The sequence below is a fragment of the Tetrao urogallus genome (genome assembly GCF_951394365.1).
Source record: "Tetrao urogallus genome assembly, chromosome: 24".
NCBI classification, from domain to species: Eukaryota; Metazoa; Chordata; class Aves; order Galliformes; family Phasianidae; genus Tetrao; species Tetrao urogallus.
Genome location: NC_136837.1, coordinates 4,386,957 through 4,398,240, shown reverse-complemented (window position 1 = coordinate 4,398,240; position 11,284 = coordinate 4,386,957). Strand labels below are relative to the sequence as shown.

The following is an 11,284-nucleotide window of genomic DNA, read 5'->3' as shown; positions in this document are numbered from 1 at the left end:
AATCTTCTTGCCTTCTGCATTCTCCTCACGCAATGGGGAAGGTAAATGAGCAAGCAACTCTGCTGGCTTATGTCAACCCGCCACACCCAATACGTAGTGAATAGTCCCACTTTTCCCACAAAACACTTCAAGACAGGCTTAGCCAAACTTACGCTGCTTCCATACTTCCAGGAACAAGATGAGACAAATGTTTTCCTCATTGGTGTCATCCACTGATCAAAAATCCCACCTCCCATAAATTAGCCTCTGTGCTTTGCATATTTACCAAGAAAGTACGTGTAACTCACTTGCTCTCTCTTACAGAGCAAGTTCCACAGGGATCTGTGATGTTGAATAAAGCCATAACTAGGTAAGAAAAAGCAACGCTACGTTCTGTTAGCAGTGCATTCATGGCAGCAGCAATAAAGACTTCAAAGAACTGCATGAAGTCCTTAAAAATTCAGTGATGTGACAACATTTAATGTGGCACAAAGGGACATGGGTCAGCGATGGGACCTGGTCAGCTGATGGTTGGACATGATCACCTTGAAAGTCTCTTCCAACCTAGCTCATCCCGTGACATGGACAACAGAGAGGAGCAGAAGGCCTCCATACCACATGACATCAATTGCTGGGGAAACACTCTGAAGAGCTATAAAAATCATGATGGCAAAGACAGCTTCGGTGCTCTTCTACAATGCAAAACGTAGGCAGCATCAAACGAAGGAGACATTCAAATAAAGACGGAACGAGTTAACGGAAGAGACATTCATCAGGAATTCTTAAAGATACCACTCACAGACAAAGAAATGTATCTTTTTTGCTTAAATAAGGAATGATTCAGTTTAACTCATTAAAGTAAAACAAACAACCCACCCTACCCAACAACCAAATAATCCTACAACCAAACTCCAACATTGCACATCTGTCAAAGGCCTTATAAAGGCTTACAACAATAACTGCAGGAAACACGTACCGAAATAACTTTACTGGTACACTTCAGCAGCTGTTAGTACTGGTTCCCCTGGATATCAGCATCATTACTGCCTGAAGAGTAATCCCCAAACCTCTTAAATAGCATTTATTAAACACTGACCATGGACCTTTTATGACAAGTGACAGATCCTAGTAATTCACAAAAGCTGTCATGCAGTATAAAATATTAAGAAAACAAAAAAATATACATTTACAAGGGGGGAGGGTGCTATTTGCACTCTGTCTCTAACAGATGGGCTACAAATTTCCAAATAGGGGAAGTTTATTTTCTAAGACTAGTAGAGAAACCCCTTTAATGCAAAATACAGAGGATATGCTAAAAATAGTAAAAACACTCTCTTCTGTATTCTGATACACATACATGTCCCAGAAGCACAATCTGGTGGTCCAAGTCTTTTATTTCTAGTCTTTAGTAGGAAAATTATTTTTATAAATACACATTATAAATTTCCTCAAGGTCCTCCGTTTTCCAGAAATATTCACCTTCATTCGAACACAAAATTTCTTCTTCAAGTCACTGAGATGAAGATGAATACGGTTCAGACCACCACCACCTTCAGTATTTCAGATTTGCTGCATTTTTTTTACGCATTTCCTCAAGTGCTGCTTCCCGCTCTCTCAAGAGCTGCTTGAGTCGTTTTATCTTCTCGTCCCGGATCGTTTCATCCAGGTCTGGAGGAGTCAAAGGGAAAGCATCATCTCTGAAAGAGCCTTCAAAAAGTGAAGCATGGTCTTCACAGGACACTAACACTGGAATATCTGAGTCTGTAACATCGCTGTTTTGGGAGCACGGCTCTCGCTCAGCGTCTGTTGAGGATACAAAGTCTGTGGAGATGCTTTGCTGCAATAAGGCAGGTGGAGGAGAAACACTTCTGTTTAGTGTGATAGAACTTCGGCCACTGTATTCTGAACTTGAGCTCGTGGCTGACTTGACTGATGCTTTCCTTCTCTTTCCACTGTCTGGCAGTGAAGATTTTGTTTTTCTTTTCTTAGATAAACCCTCTTCTAGATCCAAAATAACCTGTAAGATCAAGAAACACACAAAGACACTCCTGTTAAACTGAGGACCATTTGACATGACGTGATCACAGTTACTGGGCACATATTGCAGGAGTTACTTATTGCTTGTTTCTTAGAATCACTTTACTAGGCAGTAGATCTGCTCAACATAGGGTTCTCCACATACAGTTATCAAAACATGAAAAGGCCTTTGACTGAGTAGAGCACAACCATACAAAAGAAAATGTAGAACACGAAGGCCGAACAGAACCACTTTCTATGGATAAAAATCATTTTCATGCATTAAAATGCAAGGCTTTACAATAAAGGAACCTTTCCAGAAGCACTCCAGAATGTTCCTATCCAATGACAAAGGACTAAGTTCATAAAGACACTGCAACTCTCAACGCCTCGCAAGTACATGAGCAAATTTCTCTAAACAACACTGATTGTGACAAAGTGGACAGCTCTTTTGTGAAGTGAGACACATCTAGCTATGTGAACGTCTGAAGTGCCTTCAAATAACAGCACTTGCCTGATCTGGAATACACAGATAAAGCTGCCCAGGAAAATTCTTGATTGCTCTGCATATATCCATTGCACTACTTGATAAGCCTAATTGTTCGTAGAAGGCTAAATACGAATCAGGGTCACAGAGGTATAGCTCCTACTCCCATAAATGCTGTCCTTTTCACTGTTCAGTCATAACTAGCGGGTCAGCATCATCAAAGCATTTGCTCTTCAGGTTTCTTCCAGCTGAACCCAGAAAAGAGGATAAGAAAGAAAAAAATAATAATAATAAAAGAGTACTCAGGTCATACTGAAATCACTCAGCTCTGCAGCGGTACAGAAACAAGTCCAAGGATCAGCTCCCATCATGATCTAACAATTATCGACTTCCCCTGACAAATCCAGAGGTGAGACGGCCCAGGCAAAAAGCACAACCCGCGTACCGACTACACTCACACTGCCTTCTGAACGTGCTGCAGTACACATATTTTAGCACCGAAAAAAGTCAAGGTACCTTTTCCTCTTTAATACATTCCCGATGTCGGTCTGTTATTGTCACATCTAACGAGGAGGAAGTGCAAGAATCATTTTTCTTTTCCAAGCTGTTACTGGAGCTCACCCTCTCATCTGGTTTCTCACAGGAGGTTGTTAATGGTATTCTCTTAAGGTAGACTCTCTCCTCCTTATAGAGACCAAATTTTGTCCTTAATTGCAAATACTGTTTCCAATGTGGCTTCTCTTGGTCTTTTTTTTGATTAACTTTTCCTAGTGAATACATCTTTTTACGCTGGACCTGCAATACAGAAACAGTAAGAGAACCATGAATCTCTCCATGTATGTAAAAGCCTTAGTTTACTCAAAGCCCTAATGACAATTTGTTCTTTTCCACAAGTTGCATTTAAGACATGTAAGCCAATTTTGAGGAATTACAGGCAAATTATCATAGGCCTAACATTAGTTACTTAAAACATCAGGTGCACTGCACAATATCCAGTAAATGCAAAGTCCAACTAGTAAACTACAGAATTAAAAGAAGCAACAGGGGCAACACCTACCCTAAAGGCCATAAGTATCAAAGGCAAATAACAAGAGATCAGTGTTCTATACGTCATCGCTTTCAGGCTGATGAAAACAATTCTTATTTGCATTGTGGTTGATAATACCAACGAAGCACTATTAACCACCTCTAATATCTAATCCTCACTGTAACCTGAACTGGCTTTTTTAATATGCAAGATCAAGCTCACATCATTACATCTGGCACCCATAGGCTCGCAAAGTTAAGGACCAAAAGCCAACAACTGAAATGCTATTTTTCACAGATATTAAGTCAAACGCTACCACTTGCCATCATAAAGTCCTCACAGAAAAAAAGTCTACTTGAACGATTTTTTGGGAGTGAGGAAGAGATCCTACAGTCTACTGCAATGAATAAATGCCTGAAATGTGCATACACACACTTATCTGACATTTCTCTTTGGCCTGGTCAACAGAAGTATACACTTCCTTCCGAATGATTCTTCACCTGGAGGCAAACTCCTTCTGTCTTCAGAAGCAACTGAAATCTTGACTTGCAATCCTTCATAGGTACAGAGTTTGTGGAATTTGCAGCTATAGCCTTTGAGATATTTCTTACGCTATGATTTTAGAAGAATACATAGGCAGTCAAAAGGGGGACAGCTCTGTTGCCATTGAAGATTTTGAGCTTCGCCTGCCTGATATCAAGCCACAAGACAAAGAATCCCACTGCATCACAGCATGAAAGAAAGGAAATGTAGCTCTTGCCTTTGGCTCTATCAGCCAGCAGAAATTGGAGGAGGAACATCAGATTGTCTCAGAATGAAAACCTCTGCTTGACCGCTTGTCTTCCTTTCACATCATTCCAAGCTTCCCTACTTCACCCCATGCCTACAGCATCTGGCAGCAATGTTAAAAAGCAGAGAGCAACCAGAGCTTAAAGGCTGAACAGCTTACCCATATTCTCATGTGCGATAACTAATCTTGTGAAGAAGTAGAGACATCTTCTCCCTGCCTTTTTTTTTTTTTCCCTTTATGCCTTTTCCCATTTGCACAGAGCAATTTAACTGGGAAAAGAATAACCTTTTCAGCTTTTGAACTAAAAAAAAAAAAAAAATCTAATTTTAAACCAGCATTTCTGGTGACAGGTTACAAGGTAAAAACAGTCCGTCAACTTATGAAAAAGCCATTTCACTTAATCAGACCCAGGAGCATGTAACAAGCAGAGACTGAGATTGTCACGTTTATTGGAGTTACCTTTTGCCAGTCTTCACTGAAAGCACACTCATGTTCAGACTGAGGTAAAACAGCACTTGCTGCTTTGGGGGAATGAATCATTTCCTTGCCATCTTGGCACGTATTTTCCTGCATCCCTAACGCCGTAACTGGGGTCGTTCCACTTGAGATGCTCTCCATGAAGGGCAAACTCTTTCCCTGGTTTACAGTGGAACTCTGCTCCTCAACACTTGGTATCACCAGAGCTGCAGATGCAGATTTTAAGTCATTTCTTAAACTTCCAGGTGAAGAAGCTTTAGAGTTTGTACACACTTTAGGATCTTTCTGAGGTAACGGCACTCCTTTGTTTTTGGATAATACCAGATTCACCACTTTATTGCTTATTTTAGTGACTTCAGTAGAATCAATTAGCTTGGATGTTCCCTTTTTAAGTGAAGCACCATAAGAGGAAGATGCCTGCATGTCAGCTTGGGCCGACAGAACATCAGAACCTCTCCTGGTCAATAAATAGACTTTCCCATTGCACATGACCAGAGCATTATCCTTAATGGACGTGATTTTTGTTTTGCTTACACCAGAACCAGTAGAAAAACGTGACAAAATATTTGCAGAGTTCACTTCTACATTCTTCATATCTGACAAAGTTTTCAAGATCTTGGAAGCCACGTTATTTGATGACTTTACAGGAATAAGGCAGGGCGCTGGCAACTGCGGACTTTCTCGCACAATCCATTTCATTGGTGCGTGCTGGCACTGCTGACCATCAGACGTTCCTGTCTCAGGAGAAGAGCTGTGTGCCTTTTGTGGAGCTGCCATTAGCAACGTTTTTGAAACATCTGGGGCAGGTTTGGGGTTGTCAGCTTGCAAACGCTTGGGAATTACCGTTTTCACTGCGTTCACAGGTGACACATAAATCACCATTGGCATTTTTTTACTATCAGCTCCATCAGACACATTCGTTGCTGCAGCGGCAAGTATTTTTTGCTGGATTGAAGCCGGTAAAAAAGAAGCTGGGACAGATTTCACTTCTGCATCCGCTGGTATCTGGAGGTGGTGGCCAGAGGGCAGTACTGGAGGCTTCACAGAAATGGGATTATCTTTGGTGTTTCCCAACATGTGCGCAGTGTGACTCTGCTCAGATGAACTCGTTACGGCAGCGTTCTGCAAAGACCGTCTATCAACCGAAACACAACTACTCTGAACGTCAGCAGCTGATTCTGTCGTTACGCTTTCTTTATCAGAACCTGCTCTAACACCTCCCTGTTTGTCTAACGTCCTTGCAAGGATAATCTTTCCAGAATTAGGAGACTGAAAAACAGGTATCTTAACAGATGAAGATGCAGCAGTACTGGCAAGCTGTGTCTTAAAAGCAAGATGGACTGGACTAGAAACATTCACGTTAGGATTATTTGACATGGCTGAAGACTGAACTACTGGCACAAAGTTTCCAGAAGGTTTAGAAATTGGGAGTAATTTCAGAAGGTTTTTTCCATCTGGTCCCGTCGTCTGAACTACTCGGTACATACAGCCTGCAATGCTTAACAAAACAAAGAAAGGAGACAAGAAAGAAAAAAAGAAAGAAAGTATAAGTGAACACAGCACAGATATTTTAATTAATGTCCATCAGTGAATTGTACACCCAGTGCTGCTATGCCTTAGAAACAGACTAGCTATCAAAAAACTCCAGATCTGATTTTCAGCAACCACAGAGGCAAAAATCATGCTGATCATACTATATATACATTTTGGGTTAGCATTTCAGAATACTACAGACTAAACATCACATCCAACAATTACACCATAGAGAAGCAAGAAAGAGCGTCCTTCTCAGATAACAACGAGTTTAAAGACCCAAGGAAACATCTTAAATTATCCTTCTCTTCTGCTCACTGGGCCTTTCTTTCTCCAATGGAAAAAAAAAAAAAAAAAAAAAAAAAAAAAGCTATCTCCAGCTTTAACAGAAAAGCTGTATTTTTGCTCCTTGCTGTATTAACACCCATAGTTAGCGATAAGAAGTACGAATTTCAGGAAAGCTTCAGGAAAATACAGGCAGATTGATCACTTGACAAGATGGAAGCAGAAATTACTTTAGACAAACTAGTGGAAAAAATAAAATAAGATGTAAAATACATTCACTTTGCGAAATAAGACGCACGGTGTCCAACTCATTTGCCTACAGCTCACCTGCTCATTCTTTCTCTGGACAGACACGTGCTACAAGGTCAGTCATCTTCAAAGAAATTAAAGAAAACGAATGTAATCAAGGAACACATGGAAGTTCTGTATGACTTATAGAAACAGGAGTCTAAGAAGAAAAGGGCTTCAAGAACTAGAAGGAACACAGAGAATCAGAACCGCTGAAATCTGAAGATGCAGATGTGAAGACAAAAAGTCAAAACAGCAGACAGACAGAACCTCATCAATTTGAAAGTTGTGACTGCTTCAAATGCCAAGATAGGAATGACATAAGACTTTCAAATCCATTGCAAGACAGAGAGACGCTCCCACTCCGCACGAGTTCCCATGAACGCACGGATCTTCCCCAGAGAACTCCTGGACTCTCAGTGTAACAACCTACTGCCCCAAGCACTGCCAACAGGGCACAGCAGGCTGATGCCAACAGAACAGAACAGTTCCTCTCGCTAGAGTAGAAAAGATCCAATGAACAGCACGTAGCTTCATGGCTTGACATCAGAACCAGGATAAAAAGGCAAAGCTGCCAACTCGAGCATCAGTCACCAAAAATATTCTAGTTCTGTCCTACTGACTTTCTACATCAACAAATTAACTGAAAACATGATCTTATTTCCCAAACTCAGTCCAGATGACAACAGTACTGCGTTCTGCTTGCTGGCAAGTAGTTTTTTCAACCACTGAAACTTTTTTTCTGGCAGCAAAGTAATACAGCTGGGTCTTCCAAGTCAGCTTAGAATACAGCCATTAGTAGAGAACATCCACGCATGAAGCCGTTGCATCTGCTCAAACGTGGTCCTTTCCCAGCAAATGAGAAACCAGAAGGGCACTCTTGACTCCCTGATTAGATCAGCTCCTGGTTGTCAGAGATCGCATTTCCCTTGATGGCCAATATAAATGTCTGTGCTACTGTCTGTCTAAAGGCTTTAGACATGCAGAGTTTTCTTTGCTGTAACCTTACAGGTAGCACTTACCAAAGTATTGGACAATTATGTCCAATTTCATTTCTAGGCATTCTGTGTGGAAAAAGAAGAGACTGAAGTAATTTATCGGTGCAGCGGTCAGGAAATTCTTTGTTTTAAAAACAACAGCATCCTGGAAATGACAGCATTGCCAACATGCCACGTAGTTCTTAGTGGATGCTACCAGAGCAGTCAGTGGTAAAACAGAGTAGGACGTTTTGGAACCAGAAAGGTCAGCTGATAGAAACTAGCACGGAAGCGTCGTGATCTTACATAAATATTTCTGTTTAAATGAAGAGCAACAACTAGAAACACTTGAATGTTTGACTGTAATCAAAACAGAAGAAAATAAACAAACAAACAAAAAAAACCAACGTGTCTTTTGAAGCACTTTTAAACCTCCCAGCTCCACTGATGATGCAGAACCACGAAGCTCAGCACTGAGCTCCTAGACAGCACTTCGAACCACCGTCCAAAATTCTCAACAGAGGTGACACCAAAGTGCCATTTTCTTCAGCAAAAACTGTTATTATTTTGCTACAAAGACAGCATGTGTGGCAATACCAAAAGCTTCCTCCTCAACTACAGGAGTTGAGCATTAAGCAACCAAGAAAAGCAGTGATAAGAGAAGGAAACAGGAAGGAAGGATATTTTAACATATATAAGCACCACTTTCATATCAAGCTAGAAAAACAGAAAGTAGATCCTGTATTTTCCTCTGTTGGAATGATTCCTGTTTTCTTCACTCATACAATCAACCACAGCAATATCTTTGTATTGCAGTCTTTTCTTTCTGGTGAGCTGCTTTTCCAGCTGTCCATCCTCCCAGGTAACGCTTCAGAAACAACTTCCTCCTCATAACTATGAATAAACCAATCAGGGACCACAAGTTCTACAAACCTCAGAAAACCAACTTCATTTATTTCAATTTGCACAATCAAATCCTGGAAGCGGCCAAACAAGACTGAGCATAAATTGGAGGCCTAAGCCCAGGAACAAATTAAAGCAAACTGACTGCAGTTCACATTCCCTTCATACAGCCATGTCCTGTCCATGCGTAAACTGAGTGTCATGGTTAAGTCTTGCTGTTATCACTGACCAAAGTCTAGAAAGCGACTCTGACTTGCTGTGCGAAGCCAGAAATCCTGCCCAGAACTTTGGTGAAAGCCTTTCCCAACAGCTTCATATTTTCCCATAATCCAGCAACTTTCAGCAACGGCAGCAAAAAGCATTCAGTGCTGGTTCACAGCTCTGTACAGAAACACTTTCTCCCGCCCCAAAACAGCCCTTGCGGTAGGAGAACAATTAAGAACAATCAGGAACAATTAGTAACAATTAGAACAACGACTCCCAGCGCCGCTCGCCATGGAGCGCCCACCAATGCTCCCAGCACAGCCGGCCCAGCCGCGCCGCTCGCCGCCAGCCCCGAACGGCAGAAAGCCCAGAGCGCAACGAGCGGCCCCACAAGAACAGCAGCCGGGCGCAAAGCCGCCGTGCAGCCGGCAGCCGGCGGGCCCGACCGCGCGTCTCCTTCCCGCACGTCGCCCCGTCGAGGCGCCCAGCGGCCGGAGGCGGGACACGCGCCCTCGACGGCGGCCCGGCCCTCCCGCTCCCGGCTTCCCCCTGGATCCTCCCCAGCCCAGCGCCCCGCGGCGGCCGCCCGGCCTCGCGCGTTGCGGCCTCGCCCCTCTCAGCGCCGGGCCCCGCCGACGGCGCGAGGAGGGTGGCGGGACCGTACCTGGCGGTTGGCTCCCTGCTCGGCCGTACCGGGCCCTGCCGAACCGCCTGGGAGCGCGGCGGCGGAGACGGCGGCGGCGTCGCTGCCCGCCCCCGTCCGCCCTCCGCCGGGAGGGGGCGAGCGCCGGGCCGGCCCGCACCGCGCCGCCCGGGCCCGGTACTCACAACTGCTGTGCGCTGCCCGACCGCTCCTCTCGGCTCCGCGAGGCCCCCGGCGGGCGGCGGGACATGGCGGGGCGGCCTCAGCCGCGGGGCCGAGCGCAGAGCCGGCTGCGAACAACGGCCGCAGCAGGAGGGGCGCGGCGGACCGTCACTTCCTGTACAAGAGCCGCCGCTCGGGGGCCGCTTCCGTTCCGGACACTTCCGGGAGAGAGAGGAAATGGAACGCGACTCCGCCCTGCGGCAGCGAGGGACATTGCGAGCGGCGGCCGCACTTCCGGCCGGAAGCGGTTGGCGGCGTCGGGGTGGGAGAGCTTCTCGCGGGACCGGAAGTAAGGGAGTGAAGGAGTCGCTCCTGGCGCCCCCTCGTGGCCACATGGCGCCATCGCAGCGCCCCCTGCCGGACCCGGGGCGCACAGCGCCGCTCCGTTCCCCGCACAGAGCGAGCGGCAGAACCTCGCGCTGAATCCATTGGTGCAGCCTCCAAGATTCGCGGTGCCTCTGTCTGTTACGAGAGGAGAACTTGACTGGAGAGCAACTCGGTGACATTGTGCTTTGTCTGACTGCGGATTGTCACAGCGACGTGAAATGCAGAGCACACGAGGGGCTCCTCACTGTGCTGGGAGGAGCAGCTCAGTGGAGCTCCGTTCTTCCACCTGTGTTGGCAGGTTGCTCTCACCCATGATTTCCTACTCTGACAAAAGTGGCCCAAATAGTGGCTCAAACATTTCATTGTCCATTTGAAGTTGAAGTTCTTATCACAGTAGGATCCCCATTTCCAAGCAACATTTACTGCAGCTTTCACTGCCACAGGATACTGCTGAGCTTATGGGGAATGAGGGAACTTCTTCATCTCTGCTTTGTCACCAAGAAACAACATCTTCCAGCTCCACTGCTCTTGCAGTTTCCTGCTCAAGTGTTTCTCCTACATAGCTTATTTGCAGACACAGATCTCAGTTCTTCCAACCAAAGACCAAACCGTGCAGCTGCTTTTCAACAAGAGGTGTCCCGAAGATTCTTTGAACCTCCACACCTGCAGTCTCTCCTCCTAGGAAGCAATGCCACTCCATCCTCATGCACACCTATGACCAACAAGCACCCAAAGTCTTTGCTTGCACAGCAATGCTAGACGTGACACTGAAACAGCAAAAGCTGTCCTCTTTAGAACACGAAGGAGATGAGTGTGCCTTAGGAACACGATGCAATACCCAGCTCTGCATCACTGCATTGCCCCTCATCCAGGGCTCAGCCTTTCATTCAGGTCATCCTGGCACCCCTTCTGTGTGCTGAAGAGGAGCATGCCGAGAAGCACCAGCACAGCCAGCAGCTCAGTTCAGGCTTAGCACAGCAGGAGGACACGGCCCATTCTCAGATCTTTCTTATGGTCCTCACAGCTTTTGTATTTACTGTAAAAAAAAAAACAAAAAAAAAAAACAACACACCCCCAGTTCATGTGGCTCAGAGGCTGCTTCTGCACTGGTCAACAGATGCCTTCA

The 11,284-nt window shown here is 45.1% G+C and overlaps 1 protein-coding gene across 1 annotated transcript; it reads right to left on the bottom strand.

Moving 5' to 3' along the window:
* Positions 1–1,531: 1,531 nt before the first annotated feature.
* LRIF1 (ligand dependent nuclear receptor interacting factor 1) lies at positions 1,532–9,859 on the bottom strand (the record flags this gene model as incomplete). The annotated part of the gene is made up of 4 exons (XM_079546475.1): positions 1,532–1,996; positions 2,999–3,277; positions 4,759–6,274; positions 9,795–9,859. 4 exons carry the CDS (start codon positions 9,857–9,859, stop codon positions 1,532–1,534), a joined length of 2,325 nt encoding a protein of 774 aa, XP_079402601.1.
* Positions 9,860–11,284: the final 1,425 nt, after the last annotated feature.